General features: G+C 49.7%; 1 protein-coding gene across 2 annotated transcripts in view; it reads right to left on the bottom strand.

The window, feature by feature from the left end:
* The window catches only part of LOC138265923 (indoleamine 2,3-dioxygenase 2-like), a 260844-nt gene that overhangs the window by 160128 nt on the left and 78593 nt on the right, over positions 1–22123 (bottom strand). For both annotated transcript variants that reach the window (XM_069214114.1, XM_069214115.1), the window contains exon 2: positions 18864–18959. In XM_069214114.1, the coding sequence (XP_069070215.1) occupies positions 18864–18959 (96 nt within the window). The remainder of the gene's footprint in view (positions 1–18863; positions 18960–22123) is intronic.

Below are 22123 nucleotides of genomic sequence, written 5' to 3'. Positions count from 1 at the left end.
TCACTCCAGGTAAGGGCTCTTGTGGGTTTTAATGTCCTGAAGACACACAGGTTAGCCAAAAGTCACTTGGAGTACACCTCCAAGTCCTGGATACAATTGGAGGCAGGTATAGCCATTCAGAACTCCACACAGGTCACAGTCCTAAGCCTTCTTCCTTTACCACTGGTCCAGATATGTTTTAAGTAGCTAGGGTGAGGTATCACTTTTGTACAATTCACTAGCTAGTAGCTGAGTGACTCTCGCCCACTTCCAGTGAGACACACCTTGCAGTTTTGCATCACATCTAAACCTTGTCCTGTGTTTTGCTTAATAACCTATAATGGTGTTCATGTATAATAGAAACCCAGCCTACCCAAAGAGTGCACATATGAACTGGCTTGCGTCTTAGTTCACTAGTCACATTGTGGTGGGTAGCGGGGGAAAGGGGATGAATGTTCCAAAATTAATTTTTGGAACTATCACCTTAAAAAAAAATACTTCTCAATGCACATATATAATTTGATGTTCTAAGGTGAAATGGTTCTGCTTGCTAATGAAATAAACATTTTGAATGTTAAAGTGAGTTTTGCTGCAAGATGTCTTTAAATAGCAGGTGGTTCATTCTTTAATGTCATTAACCTTTAAATGGTTGCCTGTTTATTTAACATATTTTTATGCTAGTGCTGAGTCGAGTAAAGAGCAGCCTAGTGCTGCTGTTCACCAGTGGGATGCAGGTAAAAGTCAGGAGGGCCACATGCGCCCCCGGGCTGTACTTTGAGCATTACCGTACCATATACTATGCCTTACTGGAAAGTTAGCAATGCCAATGGGCCAGTTCATATACCTGGAACTGGACAGTAGTGCAAATGGGTTCAAAGTTTAAAAAACGAAGCAGCATCAGCCAGAACAATGGGTATGACCATGCATTTTGAGGCATTTTCTCACACCACCTCTCCCTGAAAACATCTAGTGGGACTGATTGTGACCAGATACCACTTCCTACACAATACTGCTAAAAGATTTGTGTACAGGTCGCAGTCCAACTGGATTTCTAATTCATATTGGTGCATTGTCCCAAGCCCTCATACCAAGGGGGTTAGAAATTCAACCCCTGTGGCACTGGAGCAGGGGCTAGATTATGACAATGTATAGTATAAATGGTACCTGATATTCATTTATTACCTATCAGGGACACAATACTTGCATAGGAAAAGAAAGACGCAGCCTACCAAAACTGAGGAAAATACCCAATTCACATTGTATAATTTCAGGCCTTGTGGCATGTTATCTTGGGAGTGCTCACAATTCTTAGATGCTTAGACATTGTGCATCGTACAGCTACCTTGCCAGAGGAGACTTTGAAGATGGGTGCTTGTTAGGTATGGAACAATTGCATACCCACTCAGCACGGCAGATCCATACATCACCCACATGTGAGTAAATTACTGTGAGCATTTTCAGTTCTGTCACATATCTTGATGCCATACCTGCTTTATCAGTCATGAAGAGAGAAGAGCTCCTACACTGCATGCTGTTTATGATTCAGAGTACTTTTGGCCTACAGGAAGGTAAATGTAATTACATCCACAAAAGTGGGGGGTATCTCAGTATTCATCTGAAACATCATGTAAGATCCTAGCATATTGCTCTACCCTGAACAGCACTGCAATGATGAAAAGCCTCTATTTTGACCCAGAGGTCGATGACTGACAATGATTTCCCTGCTAGTGATATGTATAGTTTATCGGTATCCCATGTTGTTATGCATGCAGATTAGTACAGTGCACTATCACCTGGGATGGTATCCTGCCACTGAGAAGGTGTCAGTTTAGCAAAACCTATGGTCCAGTAAAGCTACTCAAAAAGCCGGGACTTCAGCTTCTTGCTGATTTCAAGAAATGAGGAGAATGCTCTTATATCTAGGGTCAGGTCATTCCATGCTTTAGGTGTGATGTAGAAAAAGGTTCTCATTTTCCTTAAGTATGCGATGTGTGCAAGTAGGAATCCAGACAAGCAGGGGTATGTGAAAAGCAGATGTGATTGTTGAGGTGTGCTGGGCCAGTGATGTGTAATGCATTGAAAGGGTGGGTGAGGGTTTGAATTGTGCTAGTTTGTGCACAGAAAGCCAGTGAAGCTCATTTAGATGTGATGTGATGTGAGTTCAGCGTGGGAGGTTGAGAGTGATTCTGGCAGCTGACTTCTGAATTGTAAATAGCCTTCTGTTCAGATTTTTGTTGATCCAATCATGAAGGGTGTTCTAGTAGTGCCGCTTGCTTGTGACCATGGCATGTATGACAGTTTCTGGGTGCTGACTCAAAGCTTTTTGAAAATCTTCCTCAGCATTTTCGAGGTAGGGAAGCCTGAAGCGGAGACAGCTTTAACTTAGGCTGTCATGTTGGGTTTGCTGTCAATGACTCCAAAGCTCTTGGCATGGATGTTGGAGGTGGGTGTCAGTCTTAGCTCTGTTGGCCACCAGGTGGAGTCCCACAGTGAAGTGCTCATCCCTGTGCTAGGATTGGGAATGCATTCTGATAGAGAGAAATCTAGGAGAGACTTGTTGTTGAGGTGGTGGCTAGTCATTTGGTTATGAGCTTTTTCAAGACACTAGGCGGGTAGGATATTAAGGAGATTGGCCTGAACTTAGCCATGGTCTTTGGGTATGCTCAAGGTTTTTTCAAAAGAGGTAGTATGGTGATATTTTTCCAGGCATCCGGGGAAGGTGGTGGTGAGGTGTTGTTATGTATTGAAGGCGCCCGGGCACCTGAGTGGATGGAACACATGATGGAGGTGGTTTCTGTTGAGGTGATGGTGGGCCAGCAGTACATGGCAGTGTCCGGTGTGTCTTTTTTGTCAGGTTGGAGGGCCGTGAGGATTGAGAGGTTCAATGGAGCAACCACTCTGTTGTATCCGTCACTAATTTTGTGACTGTAATATTTGGAGAGCTGGGTGCAGAGATCCTGAGATATGGTTACGGTCATGGAGCTAGGGGGAGTTGAAGCCCTTCACTATGGTGAAAATGTCTTTGGGACCGTTGGAACTGTTCTTAATTTGTTTGGTCAGGGCCGAACATTTGTGGAGCTGAGTCGCTGGTGGTAGTGCCAGAGAGATGATCTGTTGGTGCTTCTATTATACATCATGTGTGTGAGACTCCTTTGTCGTACTAGTTGCTTACAATGATGATTGGATAATACTAGTTCTTCTGTGTACCTGCTGGCTTGTGGTCTGGACCTTGTAGTGGTGGTGGTCTTGAGCAGAGCCATGGTTTCTGTGCAGGAGGTGATGCAGGTTATACCAACCAAATGTATTTGTTGCCACACATACGGTTATGGATGATTTTACAAACACTTCATCATTGTTGAAATACAATCCTCCTCCAACAGCAGTTAAACATCTAAGGACATCTGTTTTATTATTCTGCCTCCTTTTTGAACTCTTAATTGCACTTGTGCTACAAGCAGACTGGAACAATACAATGGACTTTCTTCCATCATCTCCCCATTCCATTGCACTTTACCCTCAATTTATTAGCACTACAATAAACACCCTTGAACACAACTTGACTACTAGTATTTTATGTGTTGAAAATTTGTATTTATGGAAACAGTCACATCCATTGCAAATGAACTGTACACTGTGAGAGCATAGAAAGTATTGACCTGTAGCTTGCTGTATTCATCACATCAGTACACAGTTGTTATATCACCAACATCTGTGAAATGACAAATCATAGGTGACAGTAAGTTGAGATAAAAGGAAGTTAATGCCATCATGCTATAGCCACACAGAATACACCAATAGTCATAGGAATGTGCAGTTGCACTGTCTCACCTGTGTGTCTTTGGAAGTACTGACGGATAACTGATGTTCTGTTGCTCTCATCCTTAGCCTTTTCATCCTCACTGTCCTCAGGGTCTACTGCTGCCAAAGGGGCATCTCCAGGCTCTTCCTCCTGCAGAAAGGGTACATGGCATCTGAGGGCCAGGTTGTGCAACATGTAGCATGCCACTACTATCTGACAGACCTTCTCGGGTGAGTTGCACAGGGATCCACCTGTCAGATGGAGGCAACTGAACCTGGCATTCAGGAGGCTGAAGTTCCTTTCGATGATCAGTCTGGTTCGCCCATGTGCCTCATCATAACGTTCCTCTGCCCCTGTCCTGGCATTCATCACAGGGGTTAGCAGCCATGATAGTTTTGGGTAGCCAGAGTCACCTGCAAGTATTGAGGGAGCACATTTAGCCTCACACAATCCTAAGGGGTTAACACCAGAGGCATACATTAACATACAGTGGGTGGGGACCAAGGCTCACCTATTAGCCACACACTGTGCCTCTGTAGTTGGGACATCACATTTGGGATGCTGCTATTCCTCAGAACAAAGGCATCATGCACTGATCCAGGATACTTAGCATTGACGTGAGAGATGTACTAGTCTGCCAGGCACACCATCTGGACAAGCAGTGAGTGGAAACTCTTACAATTCCTGAACACCTGTTTATTCTGCCGGGGGTGGACAAACGCAATATGTGTACCGTCAATCACCCCAATATTATTGGGGATATATCCCATTGCATAGAATCCGGCCTTCACAGTGGCCAAAACTTCCACCTGGGGGAAAGAAATGCAGCTGCACATGTGTTTTACCAGGACAGACAACTCTCTTGCCAGCACGATTGAGAACATTGGCTGTGACATTCCTGCTGCTAAGCCCACGGTCACTTGGAAGGACCCAGTTGCCAAGAAATGAAGCATTGATAGCACCTGCACAAGGGGGGGGGATACCAGTTGGATGACGGTTAGATGAGATCAGGTCTGGCTCCAACTGGGCACACAGCTCTGTGATTGTGGCCCTGTCCAGTCAATAGGTGAGTATAATGTGCCCGTCCTCCAGTGTAGCTAAGTCCACCAGGGGTCTGTACATGGGGGTATGTCGTCACCTTCTATTCATCCGCAGCAGTAGGTATCTAAGGGAAACAAGAGGAGTAGGCTGTAACAATTGGAACAATTAAACCACAACTGCAGTCTACATGATGCACTTATGTAATGGCAGAGTGTTAATGGCGAGGTATGTGGCAATCTAATCTGTGACGCAGTTATTGTCAATATTACTGTTCCCCCCCTGAAATGGTGACCGCCTGTCCTCTATATAGGGACAGGTGGAAGTGAAGTAATTTTGCTGACGTTGGGCGTCGTGGCAGAAGGCGGTCTTGCAGAGCTGTGCAATTCCTCATTGGATAATTTGAGGTTCCAGGGAGTACAGTGGCCAATGGGGATCTGCAGTGATGGTAAACACCATCGGACTTGACCACCATTTTCTATCGGATTCCTCACTTGTTTCCCGACCTTCAACAGGAAAACACCTACACTGTGTGTGCTGCTGTGACCTGTGTCTGGAACCTACCATAGCCCATGTGACTGGGTAAAGGGCCCCTGCCTTCACGTTGGAGGAGTTGGGGTGATTGGAGGATGGGGTCCTATCCCAGGACGGACAGCTGTATGGGCCTCCAGAACAATTGGTGAGTACACTTTGGACATGATGCATGTGCGAAGGATGTATGGAGATGTGTGTGCAAGCATTGTGTAAGCGGGGGAAGGGGATGGGGGAATGTCTTGTGGTGGTGTACATGGGGTGTGCTGGGTGATGTGTGTGACAATGGTGATGGAAACGGGTATAGTGGGCCATTTGTGTGACAGGCTGGACTGTTTGTTTAATGGTGTTCCCCTGTCTGTATTGCCTCTGCAGGTCAGCACCCATCAAAAGAAGGGAATATGGCGTGCCATTGGCAAGGACGTATGGACCCTCGGGGTCTATGGCAGGTATAGCACCCACTGTCGGAAACGGTGGGAAGACCTGAGACGCTGGGTACGAAAGACCGTGGAGGCCCAGCTGGGGATGGCCTCCCAACAAGGAAGGGGCCTACCCTGTGCTGGATGGGCGCTTGAGGAAATCACAGCAGCCACAAGGGGGTGAGTACAGTTTGTATAATTACATATTTTGGCAGGTAAGGTGGTATCCGGGTGGTGGAAGTGTGTTAGTGGGTGCCCCTAAGGCCAGGCCAGACATTTCAGCCTGGATCATCTGAAGGGTAATGGGTGTGTGGCAAAAACAGGTAACCTAGCTTGTTAGCAGTCCATTTCAGGCAGGGCATTGCGGGTCCCAGAAGTGCTGCAGTTGGTGGTGTGAGGTCCTCATGTTGGCTTAGTAACTAGCCATATCGCTGGTAGTGCAATGCATAGTGCTTAAGCCTGTTCCCTGTGTATGACAGTGATGTGTATGCCGATAGTGATGTTAGTGCAGTCATTGACCCAGTGTATCCTTTGTCTCTGTCCCCCCTTTCTTGATTTGTCATTCTGTCCTTGTGCGTATTAGCATCATCTGGCAGAGGAACAGGGGGACCAGTGACAGAGGGAGCTGCATCCCACAGGACCCAGGAGGCAGAGTCCACTGATGCTGAGGGAACAAGTGGGACGGAGGGGAGCAACACAGCGGAGACTGGTGGTGACAACACAGACTCAGATACCTCCTCCGATTGGAGCTCCCTGGTGGTGGTGGACACCTCTGTGAACACCCCTAGCTGCAGGTAAGGCTCCCGCCCCTGTACCAGCACAGCCCTCCCAGTAGCCCCTCAGCGATTTGCCCGTGCCCGCTCACCCAGGAGAGTGGGCATCTCCTTCGCCCCAGGCACCTTTGGCCCTGCCCCAGTGAGCCCTGCTGCCCTGAGTGAGGAAGCTATTCCTGAGATCCATCTCTGCAGGGCAATCAACCATTGTGAATGTCATCCAGGGGCTGGCATCCCAGATGCAGCAATGCAATGCATTTCTGGAGGGAATTCACAGTGGATTGGCGGCCAAACAGAGGTTGACTCAGGCTCTGGCCTCCTCTCTGATTGCAGCCATTGTCCCTGTTTCTACCGTCCCCCCTCCAACTACCACTTCCCAGGCCCATTCTCCTCAAACTCAACCCATCCCAGGCACACATACAAATGAGCGTGCACACAAGGCAACACTCAAGAGTGGCACAGGCACCACACTTCATCACACAAGCACTCACGCAAACACCATACATTTGCAGACACAACAACATCCACTGCCTCCACTGTCTCCCCCTCCTCCTCCTCCTCCTTCACCTCCCTCACAGTCATGTCCACACTCACACCTGCATGCACTACATCAGCATCCACCACCAGCATCACCACACCAAGCAGCACTCACACCTCACTAGCAGACATCTCCACAACAGCCATGCACCCACCCTCTCTATCCTCTCCCACCATGTCTGCCCTGTCCTCCTAAAGGACACAAACGCAAGCACTCACACACCCAACACCCATCCACCTCACATCAGCATACTGCCCATGCACCTGCACCCAAATCCAGAAGACATACACCTCCTACAACCACTCCCTCTATCTCCACTCCCATCACGCCTCCCTCCTCCCACCCCACCGTCCCTAAAAAGCTTTTCCTTGCCCAACTTGACCTCTTCCTTCCACCTCCATCCAAGAAGGAGACGGAGCCTGCACCTCCAGGTAAGAAGGGGAAGGAGCCTGCACCTTCAGACCAGAATGGGTGAAGGAGCCTGCAACTCCATCCAAGAGGGGAAGACGCCATCCACCCCTGTCAGGTAGGGTAAGGAATCCACGCCCCATGTAATAGAGGAGACGAAGCGCTCTACTCCAGCTGAGGCTGTCAGGGTGACAACTCCACCACCACCAGCTGTCACGGGCGCCCACCGCCAGCTGGGGAAGTGCAGCCATCACCAGCTGCAGAGGCTGCAGAGGAGGCACCTCCACCCACCACCACATTGCAGCCATCACCAACTGCAGAGGCTGCCCAGGGGCACATCCATCCACCACCACACTGAAGCCATCACCAACTGAAGAGGCTGTCCAAGAGGAACCTCCATCTGCCACCACACTGCAGCCATCACCACTAGCGGACGCCATGTGGGCCACACTCCAGGGGCTGCTGTATGAGGGCCCACCTCCAGAACCAGTGGGGAAGTCACCCACCTGAGAGACTGTGGCCTTGCACTCCCCAGGACAGAGCAATGGGCATGTTGCCCCATCCAGAACCAGTGGGGAAGTCACCCACCTGGGAGACTATGGCCTTGCACTCCCCAGTACAGAGCAATGGGCATGGAGCACCATCCAGAACCAGTGGGGAAGTCACCCACCTGAGAGACTGTGGCCTTGCACGCCCCAGGACAGAGCAATGGGCAAGGAGCCCCATCCCGAACCAGTGGGCTTGTTCCCGCATCTGGCTGATGTGCCCCTCCCTCCACCTGAGATGCCTGCCCACTTGCAAACTGATGCCCCTATAGAGTTCTATCCGTATGAAGTCAGGATTTGAGTTGGGCCTTAGACTGTGCCCTGTGGCCATGTGGTCCCTTTGAACATATCTGTTTCATTGACAAATTGATAAGTTTTTAGATGTTGATTTGAATACAATCACTTTCCTCCATTTCTGTTGTCCTTGCATTTTTCTGCTGTGTATGGGGGGCAAATTGTTTTTCGTGTTCAGCTGGATGTGTGTATGGTGTGTGTGTTTCAGGTGTGTGTCGTACATGTGTGTGTCACATTTGTTTTCCTCCCTCCCGCCCTGGTGTGCTAGGTAGCTGTACTCACCGTCGTCGTCTTCATAGGCGTTAGTGTTCCAGATGGAGCATAAAGTAGAAGATCATTGGGAAAACTTGCAGTTCAGGTTCCATGGCAACGTTCTTCTTCCCTGTGCCTCAGATGGTGAGTCTTTTCAATATAGTTATGTGTTTCCACCAGGCTTTTGATGGCATTGGTACGGCCCTGGAAAAGGTGGTGGTTTGCAGTGTCTTAATATGGTGGGCGGTACTTTGTCTCCCGCCTGGCAGTTGGAGGGTACCGCCGTGGTAAGTGTTGTTTCCAAACTGGCGGTTGTGTGGTACATTGCCTGTCTATGGGAGTTATCACCGCCATGGTCATACTTTGGCGGTAATTAATGCCAGCCTCTTGGCCGTATTACCACCACTTTATCACTCACCTCCAGGGACATAATGAGGGCTGTTGATTAGGTAGCTATATAAAAGTTTGTTGTTCTCTGAAACACAAATGTTCACCTAAAAAAGGTGTTGTCGTTATTTGTAAATAAACTTATGGTGCTATGTAACATCAAAGTGCAAATTCCTGAAAATACAGTAATTTTGGCCTTGAACACCAGCTCAACATGGAGCAAATATAAACCCTCATTACAACATTGGTGGTAAAAGCCGCTTACCGCCGTGCAGAAGACCGCCAACACACCGCCGCGGCATTCCGCCACAGCTATTATGACCCACAGTTCGGAATCCGGCAAAATTCAGACACCCACACAAGTCCGCCACACCAAAGGTCAGTGACAAACTGGCGAAAACAAAACCTCCACCATAACGCCACCAGAAATACGCCCACACTATCACAACCCACAAATCCACTCAAAATACACACACATTTACAAAACACAGCCACATTGGACAATTCGAAATACACACACTTGATACACATACACACACCACTCCCACACACCCAATACAATATAAAACTCACACCCACATCACCCACAAACCCCTACTACCAAAAAATCCGAAAGTAGGCCAGAGAGAGACAGCACCAGCAAGAACAACAGCATCCACAGGCACACAACACCATCACCCACAGAACTTCCATGCACCTCACACAACACACCACTACATATCAGCACACTTATCACCACACACTCCACCCCACACATCACCTACACCACCCCATGGCATGGTAAAGACACCCCAGATTCTCTGAGGAGAAGCTCAGGGTCATGGTGGAGGAAATCATCCAGGTAGAGTCACAGCTATTCGGATCACAGGTGCAGCACACCTCCATTGCAAGGAAGATGGAGCTATGGCGAAGAATCGTGGACAGGGTAAATGCAGTGGGACAGCACCTAAGAAATCGGGAGGACATCAGGAAGCGGTGGAACGACCTATGGGGGAAGGTGCGTTCCGTGGTCTCAAGACACCACCTGGTGGTTCAGCGGACTGGCGGCGGACCCCCACCACCTCCCCAACAACTAACATGGGAGGAGCAGGTCTTGGCAAATCTGCATCCTGAGGGCCTCGCAGGAGTAGGTGGAGGAATGGACTCTGGTAAGTGAAATCTTAACTATTACATCCCCCACCCTACCTGCATGCCAGCACATACCCCCACCCTCACCCCCATCACTCTAACTCCTCACAAATGTCCCTACATCACAAACCACACATCCTAGCACCAAGCCCTGCATGCAACAACAAAGCATGGACACCCATCACCAAAGCATGCCCACTGCACATACCCATACAACCTCCTAAACCATCTTCACACAAGGTCCCACACAGGAATGCAAGCACTGGGGTACACGGTCACCCACCCATTGCACACCATGCCACACACAGATGTAATAAACATCCTTTTATACCCCTGCAGGACCCCTACCCAATGTCACCGGACAGGAGGGTCCACACATGTCCATACCACCAACAGAAGAGGCCCACAGTGATGACAGCACCTCTGTCCAACTGGATCTAGATGACCAGCCCGGCACCATCGGGGACCTCTGGACAGTCGGTTTCCCTGACACAGTCACAGGCCACTACAGACCTTCCTCCCTCTGGAAACACCAGCACAGCACCCACCCAGCGTGGCCATACCTCCGTCCCCAGGACACATCAATCAGCAGTGTGTCCACCACTACAGGGAACCCAGGCTAACCCACCACCCCAACAACAACAGGAACCTGGGGGCAGTGACAGTGGGCACACGGTCCAGGGGACGGATGCCCAGGAACACAGGGGAACTGAGAGGGCTGCTGTACGACAGGGGGCGGACAGGCCAAGGGAACCCACTCTCCACGAGGCCCTCTCCTCCATCATGGGAGTCTAACACCACTCTCCGGAGACGATGGCAACGTTACTGGCCAAGTTTCAGGAGACAATAAATCAAAAAAGATTACACATGGTTCCACCTAGTACTGTGGGTTTCTTTCAAGTAAATAGCTCGGTCAGTAGATGAGAACCGAAGCTTTTCGAAGCAAGAGCCCTCACTCACCATCCGGTGACATGCTTCATCACAGGGCCAGCTCCTCGTCAGGCCGGCGCTGCAATGCCTGACGGGCCCCGCAGGGGGGCTCTTTGCCGGAGATCTTTTGAGAATTGAATATAGCCGGTCGAAAACAATGAAGTGAAGGATTGGTATATGGAAAAAATAAAAAATGCCTAGAGGTAACAACTAATAATTTTAATTCTCGTGCTTATACCTCTGACAAGATTAAAAACCAGAACATGGGGAGTTAGTGGGATAATGTCCACAAACCCCATAGAAATATAGGTAGGTATAGTAGTAGTTGTAATGTCTCTTAGGGGAAAATAGCATACAAGAGACAGAGCACACAGGGTCCCCTGTGTCACTCTATGTAGTTGGTCAACATGTTTCTCGCTTGTTACAGAAGAATTACCTTATGCGATTCATCAGGACCTAATAACATACCTACAATTCTGCATTGGTTAGCATTGGACCCTATGGATCCCAGGATCCCAGGAGCCAATGACGATGTACGCCAGCGGTGACGGTGCGCACCGCCGGGACGTGACCGCCATTTTCTATCTGTTCGATCACTCTATACTTGATCTTCGACAGGAGAGGACCTACACTGCAAGTGCTGCTGTGACCTCGGACAATGGCTCGAGTGTCTGGGGAAAGGGCCCCTGCCTTCACATCAGAGGAGTTGGACAAACTCGTGGATGGGCTCCTCCCCCAGTACACGCTACTCTACGGTCCTCCAGATAAACAGGTAAGTACATTGGGAGCATGCAGTATTGGCTATGCCTGTGTGGAGAGGGCTGGATGTAAGAAGGAAGGGGGGAGAGTGCAGTGGGTATGAAACAATGGTAAATGCACGTGCCACATGGCAAGGGTAGGGATGGGGTCCAATCACTTTGATGGTGCAGTCGGTAAAAACTTACTCTTTCCCCTGTACATTTCATGTAGTTCAGCGCCCACCAGAAAAAACATATTTGTCATGCCATCGCCAAGGTTGTCCGGACCCTGGGGGTCTACCACAGACGGAGCACCCACTGCCGGAAAAGATGGGAGGACATTCGCCTCTGGAGCAAGAAGACGGCGGAGGCTCAGCTGGGCATGGCCTCCCAATGTGGAAGGGGTACCCGTCTCACCATGACCCCCCTGATGTTCAGGATCCTGGCAGTGCCCTATGCGGAGCTGGGTGGGCGCTTAAGGGCATCACAGCAGACACATGGGGGTGAGTACACTCTCATTCTGCTGACTGCGCGCAGTGGAGGGGTCTGGGTGGGGGAGGTGGGCTGTGGGTTTCCCTAGGCCAGGGCGAGTTCCGTAGGCAAGGTCCCTCCATAAGGCAGGCCATATGGCACCCCACCCCACCTCTGTAGAGTGCCAAGTACACCTAGTCATGCCCCTGTGTCATCTATGTGTGCAGATGTCATCCATAGCCTTGTAGGGCATTTCCCAGGAATTGAACAGTGGAGCCCAAGAGCGCGGCGTAGTGCCGGGGCTTCTGTGTCTGTCGTGTCCGCCAACAGTAGCGGTAATGCATGCACTCAACATGTTTTTCTTCTGTCCCCCCCCCCTTTTTGTGGTCTTCCTGTTCTTTTGTGCATTAGCATCATCAGGCGGAGGAGCAGTGGCACCGGAGCACCAGTGGGCTGCATCCCACATAGCCATGGAGGGCCACACAACAGACTCGGACTTCACCAGTGGGACGGAGGGTGAGGGGAGCTCCACGGCGGGTACAGGAGCTGAGACCAGTGACACGGACTCGTCCTCTGATGGGAGCTCCCTTGTGGTGGCGGCAACATCTGTGCCCCCCCATCTACAGGTACAGCCGCCACCCCCCTTCCAGCACCGCCCTCCCAGCAACCCCTCAGCCCTCGCCCCGTGCCCGCTCACCCGGGAGGGTGAGTATCACCTTCGCCCCAGGCAGCTCAGGCCCTGCCCCAGTCACCCCTGCTGCCCTCAGTGAGGAGGCCATTGACCTCCTCAGGTCCCTCACTGTTGGGAAGTCTACCATTTTGAATGCCATCCAGGGTATAGAAAGACAGTTGCAACAAACAAATGCATTCCTGGAGGGCATTCATTCTGGTCAGGGGGCCCTTCAGTGAGCTTTTCAGACTCTGGCCTCAGCACTGATGGTAGCTATTGTCCCTATTTCTAGCCTCCCCCCTCCAACTTCCTCCACCCCGACCCAATCCCCTGTACCTTAGCCTATCCCAAGCACACCTACAGACCAGCAGGCACACACCTCAACACACAAGGGAAGCTCAGGCAAACATAAGCACCACACATCCCACAGGCACTCATGCAAGCATCACACACATGCAGACACACCAACATCCACTACCTCCACTGTGTCCCCCTCCTCCTCGTCTCCCTCCTCGCTCCCAGTCTTGTCTAAACTCACACCTGCATGCACTACCTCTACAGCCACTACGTCCCTCTCCAGCACACCCACCACCACACCCCGCTCACGTGCAGTCACCACTCCCACTACCATTCACACGTCCCCTGTGTCCTCTCCCAGTGTGTCTGTGACGCCCCCTCCCAAGATACACAAACGCAGGCACACACCCACCCAACATCCATCCACCCCACGACAGCCTCCAGCGCATGCACCTTCACCCAAAGTCAGCAAACAAACACCTCCTACAACCACCACCTCTTCCTCCACTCCCAAACCCCTCCAGCTACCCGTCCCAGTGTGTCCCAAAAACTTTTCCTGTCCAACCTTGACCTCTTTCCCACACCTCCCCCACCCCGTCCGTCTCCTAGGCCCCGAACTAGCACCTCATCCACAACATCTCCGGGACCAGTGGTACCTGTAGTCAGCGGAATCTGGAGTGGAGCGGCCACCAGGGCAGTGAGTGTGTCACGGAGCCACAGCACAGACAGTCCCCCACCTGTGAAGCATCAGAAGTTGGCCAGTGCTCGGCGGGAGAGGGGGAAGACTCCAGCCACCAAAGCTGCTCCCAGGGGTCCCGGTGGGAGTGTGGACTCAGCTGTGACACCCTCCATGGTGGGGAAGGGCCACAAGAAGCCATGAAAGTCTGGGAAGAGCAGTACGGCGGAGAAGACCGCCATCATCCACGCTCCCCAGGAGGCCACCTCTAGCCCAGCTGCCCAGGACAGGACCGCCAGCACAAGCCCAGCTGCCCAGGACAGGACCGCCAGCACAAGCCCAGCTGACCAGGACAGGACCGCCAGCACAAGCCCAGCTGCCCAGGACAGGACCGCCAGCACAAGCCCAGCTGACCAGGACAGGACCGCCACTACAAGCACACCTGCCCAGGACAGGACCGCCAGCACAAGCCCACTTGCCCAGGACATGAGCACCCGCACCAGCCCAGCTGCCCAGGACAGGACCGCCAGCACAAGCCCACCTGCCCAGGACAGGACCACAAGCACCAGCCCAGCTGCCCAGGACAGGACCGCCAGCACAAGCCCAGCTGCCCAGGACAGGACCGCCAGCACAAGCCCAGCTGCCCAAGACAGGACCGCCAGCACAAGCCCAGCTGCCCAGGACAGGACCGCCAGCACAAGCCCACCTGCCCAGGAGGCCACCGCCAGCAAAAGCCCCGCTGGGCCATGAAGGACAGCCAGCAGCTGAGTCCCTGCAATGGAGACCGCTGCCTCAAGCACCGCTGCACAGGGCACTGCCATTTCAAGCACCGCTGAACAGGGCACCGCCATCTCAAGCACCACTGAACAGGGCACCGCCATCTCAAGCACCGCTGAACAGGTCACCGCCGTGTCAAGCACCGCTGCACAGGGTACCGCCGTCTCATGCACCGCTGAACAGGGCACCACCGTCTCAAGCACCGCTGAACAGGGCACCGCCGTCTCAAGCACCGCTGCACAGGGCACCGCCGTCTCAAGCACCGCTGAACAGGGCACCGCCATCTCAAGCACCGCTGAACAGGGCACCACCGTCTCAAGCACCGCTGGCCCATGAGCGGCAAGGGCACTGACGCAACTGAGTCCGTCACGGGGTGAAGAATGCATTCTGGGCACCATACTCCCTGCAGAACCAGTGGAGACTGACATCCACTACCTCAGTCCTTGTCAGGATGAAGCACTCTGGGCACCATGCCCCCTCCAGAACCAGTGGAGACTGTCATCCACTACCTCAGTCCTTGGCAGGATGAAGCACTCTGGGCACAAAGCCCCCTCCAGAACCAGTGGAGACTGTCATCCACTACCTCTGTCCTTAGCAGGATGAAGCACTCTGGGCACAAAGCCCCCTCCAGACCAGTGGAGTATCACATCCACTACCTCAGTCCTTGGCAGGATGAAGCACTCTGGGCACAAGGCCCCCTCCAGAACCAGTGGAGTATCACATCCACTACCCCAGTCCTTGTCAGGATGAAGCACAATGGGCACAAAGGCCCCTCCAGAACCAGTGGAGACTGTCATCCACTACCTCAGTCCTTAGCAGGATGAAGCACTCTGGGCACAAAGACCCCTCCAGAACCAGTGGAGTATCACATCCACTACCTCAGTCCTTGGCAGGATGAAGCACTCTGGGCACAAAGCCCCCTCCAGAAACAGTGGAGTATCACATCCACTACCTCAGTCCCTGGCAGGATGAAGCACTCTGGGCACAAAGCCCCCTCCAGAACCAGTGGAGTATCACATCCACTACCTCAGTCCTTGGCAGGATGAAGCACTCTGGGCACAAGGCCCCCTCCAGAACCAGTGGAGACTGTCATCCACGTGAGAGACTGTGGCTTTGCACTCCCCAGGATTGAACAATGGGCAACCCAGCCACTGTAGAGACTTGTGAGACAGTGGCTTTGCACTCCCCAGGATTGAACAGTGGGCAAACCACCCACTGGAGAGACTTGTGAGACTGTGGCTTTGCACTCCCCAGGATTGAACAGTGGGCAACCCACCCACTGTAGAGACTTGTGAGACTGTGGCTTTGCACTCCCCAGGATTGAACAGTGGACAAACCGCCCACTGGAGAGACTTGAGAGAATGTGCCTTTGCACTCCCCAGGATGCAGCAGTGGGCATACCACCCATTGTAGAGACTTGAGAGACTGTGGCTTTGCACTCCCCAGGATGCAGCAGTGGGCAAACCACCCACTGTAGAGACTTGAGAGACTGTGGCTTTGCACTCCCCAGGATTGAACAGTGGGCAAGCCACCCACTGTAGACACTTGAGAGACTGTGGCTTTGCACTCGCCATTATTTAACAGTGGGCATGTGGCCACCTCGTGGATTTGGCGTTGTGCACTCAAGCGGCTGACGTGCCCCCCCTTTCCCTCCCCCTGAGGTACCTGTTTAGTTGTTCTCTGATGCCCCTGCAGTGTTCTCTCCGTCATGGTCGGGGATCTGGTTTGGGCCTCGCCCATACCGTGTGGTCCCGGTGTTCCACGGACTTTATTAGAGCACTACCTGGACTACTATGCTTGGTATATATTTTATACATGGTGTATATGTTTCTGCCTACTTGCTTTTAATATATTACAATGGTTACACTCATTTTCTATTGTCTTTGCATCCTTCCGGGGGGTTTAAGGGGTGTAACTGTGATGTATTGATATCCATTAGTGTGTGTGTTGTGGTGGGTGAGGTTGGGGGTGTTGCGTGTTGCGTGTTGCGTGTCCCTGTTTTTTCCCTCCCCTGTGTCGTAGGTGCAGTACTCACCGTAGTCTTCTCCGCCGGTGTTCGTGCTCCTGTTAGAGGAGCAGGAAGTCTATTGCAGGTAGAATTTGGAGTATCAGATCCATGGTGTCCTCATTCCTCGTGGGGTGTGTAGAGGTGAGCGTTTTTCCTTTGGGATTCCTGTTTCCGCCGTGTTTTTATCCACAGTGAATCCGCTCCGGAAAAGGTGGCGGATTGGCCTGTCATAATAGTGTGGGCTGTACATTGTCTCCCGCCTGTCTGTTGGCAGTGACCGCCGCACTGTTTGTTGGTACCGCCGTGGCTGTCGGAGTGTTAAAGTGGCTCTCTTTGCTAATTCTTTACCGCCGGCCTGTTGGCAGTCTTATTGCCGCTTTAACAGCGACCGCCAGGGTTGTAATGACCACCATAATCTTTTTCACACTAAAAATTAAATTGTCATTTTCAGCAGCCACTCATAATCACTACTGCCTCACATGGATAGATCCTGTCTCATATGATAACGTAAAACACTCTAATATTATGTACCATTATCAAATGCTCAGGATTAAACCCATGTGCCAGGGCACTGGCTTACTTGGACATGGGTGCACCTCGTGTGACTGAAATATTAAACAAACCCCCAGAATCCCATATCAACTCCAAGCACCCTTATGAGTGTTAGGATTGGTCATCATAAGCTAAGAATTCCCAAAATATATTAATAATGCCCACCGTATGTCACAAATTGCCAAGAGAAAACCTGATGCCAATCAAAATCCTGGGATGGCTACCAGATCACATGAACTATGTGATGGGTATCACTCTTTAATACGTGGATGCCAACTTGCAGCTGTAGATGTCCTCATTAGCTCACATATATGCACACGCACACTCACCCACACACATCAGAACACACAGTTACAGAGAAATACCTATATACCCTTCCATTTATTGGTGCCCATCCAACTGAGCTCAAAAGCTCCGTATAGGTCTTGACATACAGTCAACTGCAGTATCCTTCTACTGCTGAATTGAGAGGACTAATTTATTCCCTTTAGCATTTCAAAGGAGAATATAGCTTTCCTTGCTCTTTTTCCTGCTAACCTGACACTCTCAGCTTTATTTCTTACTTATTAATTTTGTCTTTCTCTTTGTGAGGCCTCATCAGTTACACATTGCTACTGGGCCTTCTAGTTTTTGGCATTTACTCCTTCCCACATGCTGTCAAATACTCCTCTCCCCACTCCTGCACATCAACCTCCCCCCAACCATGGTGTTATAATCCTTCACCCCATCTTTTACTGCCCTCAACACCCCTCTCTCACCCCCTCTTTGTTAACATGTTTAAAGTAATTTTTAAATGACCCAGAGGCTGCATCCTGCTACTAAACTGTTCATTCCTTTCAGAATGGCTCTCTCAATGCTTTTTTGGTAACCTCCTGTGTTTTGCAACTGCCAGGAATTGCTAGTAATGTGGACTCACAGATACAAAGTTGCACCTTTGCAAACATGCACAGATGTACCAGCTCTAACCCATTGCCCACAGAACATTGTTTCTTTTAATTTTACTCTCTTCTCTTCATCCTTTACAAATCCTCTCACCAGTCAAGAATGGGTCACTGTTTGGACATCAATCATATTCCCTTCAAGCACAAATTTTATAACAAGGGTTATGATCTGGAACTTCTCACACAGGGCTTGATTCCCAAATGTAACTTACACATTTGAGTAAGTTTGCTATTTTTTTATATTCACAAACCTTTGTAGTAAATTACATTTGTGGTGTAACTTACACTTTGTAGTAAGTCCAGCACTACACATGGCCAACCACTGGTACTGCAACAACCTCCAGTAGAAAATATTAGCAATAGGGACTTTTTAACAAACATATACTACTAGAAAAGTGTAAGTTACTACAAAAGAGCAGCTTGTGAATACGCAAACGTAGTACATGTACTAAAAATGTCAGGCAACTGTGGTGTTGTAGGTGCGATGGTTTTTGTGCAGAAAGGAGCACCTTCTTCCAAAAAACAATCCTAAGATGCATTTTACTCATTCAAAGTAGGCTGCAGAATATGTTTTGAATGGAGTTATATTTTAAAGAAATGCCAGCCGTCCACACCACTCAATTTATTCTACAGCTTTAGTATTTAGAGCTATATATTAATGCACATTTATTACTAGGATAGTACTTCACTTTACAACAGCACAGAAAACGTACCTGGTCAATTTTAGAGCGCAGTTGATGATTTTCAATGAGATAAGTCAGATTGGTTGCTGCCTCCATCCATGGGGCATAATAACTTGGAAGTTCAGTCTGACAGAAAGGAAGAAAGAAAGTAGTCAAACATGGTTAACAACTATGTGCAGCACAGTTCATTAGAATAAACAAATATTTGTATTTTGTAAAGTGTTCATTCAATGCTGAAACAGGCTTCAGCAATAAAAAAGGTACTGAATTTTGTCGACAATGCCCGCAATGTCTCAAGGTTATAAATTGCCTACTGATTGCCCCAAACCTTTTAATACCATTTTGTAATCACATTCCTTAAGTCTCCTGTTGTGTAAGTGCTCCAATACAAAGTGAGCACTATAACACATTAAGGGGCATATTTATACTCCGTTTGCGCCGAATTAGCGTCGTTTTTTTCGACGCAAATTCGGTGCAAAACTAACGCCATATTTATACTTTGGCGTTAGACGCGTCTAGCGCCAAAGTATGGGCAACTAGCGTCATTTTTTTGCGTGAACGCCTTCCTTGCGTTAATGAGATGCAAGGAAGGCGTTCCCGTCTAAAAAAATGACGGCGACGCAAATGCGTCGTATTTATACTCCCGGGCAAAAATCACGCCCGGGAGTGGTCGGGTCAAAAAACCCCGCATTTGCGCCACTTTTTAACGCCTGGGTCAGGGTAGGCGTTAAGGGGCCTGTGGGCTCAAAATGAGCCCACAGGTGCCCTCCCCTGCCCCCAGGGACCCCCCCTGCCACCTTTGCCCACCCCAGGAGGACACCCAAGGATGGAGGGACCCATCCCAGGGACATTCAGGTAAGTTCAGGTAAGTATAATTTTTGTTTAATTATTTTTTTTGGGTGGCATAGGGGGGCCTTATTTGTGCCCCCCTACATGCCACTATGCCCAATGACCATGCCCAGGGGACATAAGTCCCCTGGGCATGGCCATTGGGCAAGGGGGCATGACTCCTGTCTTTACTAAGACAGGAGTCATGTAAATGGCGTCTGGGCGTCGTTTAAAATGGCGCAAATCGGGTTAAGACGATTTTTTAGCGTCAACCTGACTTGCGCCATTTTAAGACGCCCTAACGCCATTTTTCCCAACGCCGGCGCTGCCTGGTGTACGTGGTTTTTTTCCATGCACACCAGGCAGCGCCGGTCTGCTTGCGCCGGCTAACGCCATTCAATAAATACGGCGCCCGCATGGCGCTTCAGAATGGCGTTAGCCGGCGCAAAATATTTTGACGCTAAACTGCGTTAGCGCAGTTTAGCGTCAAAAAGTATAAATACGGGCCTAAATATTATCAATTACTCCACACATATGTCATCTCTTTCATCCAAAACACAGTCAAAAGAGAACATTTAAATCACTGTCCATATGGGATGACAGCAAGCCTTTATTGTTCTTTATGTTGTTTCCTGTCTATGTGGAATGCTTGAGAAACAACAATGACATCACAATTTCCATGCATGCTAAATACAGTGAGCTGTACATGACCTTAATAAGGTAACACTCATTTTCAGAAAACAATGTGATGCAAGATCCTGATGAAAGAATTATAGGAAATAAGTCTACTCCTAGATACAGTCAACACATTCACCTAGAAGAGGGGGAATACATTTTATTTGAGTAAGTCCAATAAATGGGGAAGTTGATACAAAATAAAACAACTGTTATTTTGTCAGAGTCAATGCATAAGAAAGATCATCAACAGAAGGTAGAGACGGAGTGAAAGAGGCACTCAAGCAACAAAGAATACCTATGAAATATAAGCTTTTTGATCACAAAAAAATTGACCGGTGAATGATAGAAGACAAATATTGGTGAGTACAGAGGTAGATAAAAAGTCCCATCCCATAGGTTTAGGGAAACTATTTTAAATGTGAAGGAACACTATGGGATCTTTGAGAACATAAGATCTCAAAAGATGATTTATTGACCTTCAGTGACACTTTTAATGACTGAATTAAGGAGCCTTTATTGGACCAAAGGGAGAGGCTTTGGTCAATCTGTATTAACCTGTTTTAAATGTAGAAAGTGCATCAGAAAACAAATCCAAATGCAAAAGTTTAATGGGGGGGTGGACATTTCAATAGTGGCAGATTCAGCTACCCCAATCACTATTGTGAACAAGGAGGTGCAGTATGTTAATCTGAAAGAAGGTGGGGAAATGATTTGGTTGAAACTGGCATTAATTCCATGATTTTTACAAGTCAAAAGATCCCCATGTTAGGATACAGGATATTAGAGTTTGAGTTTAAAGATCAAACCGTTTGGGGTAAGCTATATATAGCAGAAGTAGGATATTTAGGGGCATATTTACTCTGTCTACGCCAAATGTGGCTCAGAAATTTTGACGCACAATCGGCACAAACCGTGCACCATATTTAAACTTTGACACCCGCGAACGCCAAAATTCAACCGTGTGCGTCATTTTCTGGATGCGGGAAACCGCCTTGCGTTAATGACATTCAAGGTAGGCGTTCCCGTCCAAAAACTGACTTAAACTCATGTGCGCCTTATTTATGCTAACGCACAAAAATGACGCACGGCCGGGAGGCGGAGTTGGAAAATGATGCACAGCCCGATTTGGGTAAAAAAATAACACCTGGGTCAGGGCAGGCGTTAAAATGGGGCAATCACACCTGTAGTTAATGAAAGCACACAGAAGCAACAGCAGAGCTCCAAAAGGAAGACATGGAGGTGCTTTTCATCTAGCACGCAAGCAGACGCAGAGCACAGGACCAACAACAGCAGCTTCCACAAAACCAGCAGGGACCCCAAAGGCAACGCAGAAGGCAGGAGAGGATATTCCGCACCAGGACAACCCTTCTGGGACTCTGCCATCAAGACATCATTCAGAGGTACAGGCTCAACTGGCAAGCCATTCAGCAGCTGCTGTGCAACATTGAGCCACAGTTGCAACCCAGTTTGCAGACACCCCACACCATTCCACCAGAAACAAAGCTGCTAGCTGTACTCTACATGTTGGCAAATGGCTCCTTTCAAACCACTGGTGCCCTGGTTGCTGGGATCTCACAGCCATCATTCTCCACCTTCCTACCCAAGGTACTGGATGCTATCATCACACTCACACCCCGCCACTTCAGCTTCCCCAAAACACAGGCATAGCAGCAGGAGACAAAACATGGGTTTTACCAAATTAATGGCTTCCCACACGTCCTTGGTGCCATTGACTGCACACATGTACGCATTGTGCCACCTGCTGCAACCGAACATCTATACCG

Source organism: Pleurodeles waltl, chromosome 11, assembly GCF_031143425.1.
Source record: "Pleurodeles waltl isolate 20211129_DDA chromosome 11, aPleWal1.hap1.20221129, whole genome shotgun sequence".
In the NCBI taxonomy this organism is placed as follows: Eukaryota; Metazoa; Chordata; class Amphibia; order Caudata; family Salamandridae; genus Pleurodeles; species Pleurodeles waltl.
The sequence above is the reverse complement of the archived record's forward strand: the minus strand, read 5'-3'. Positions and strand labels throughout refer to the sequence as shown.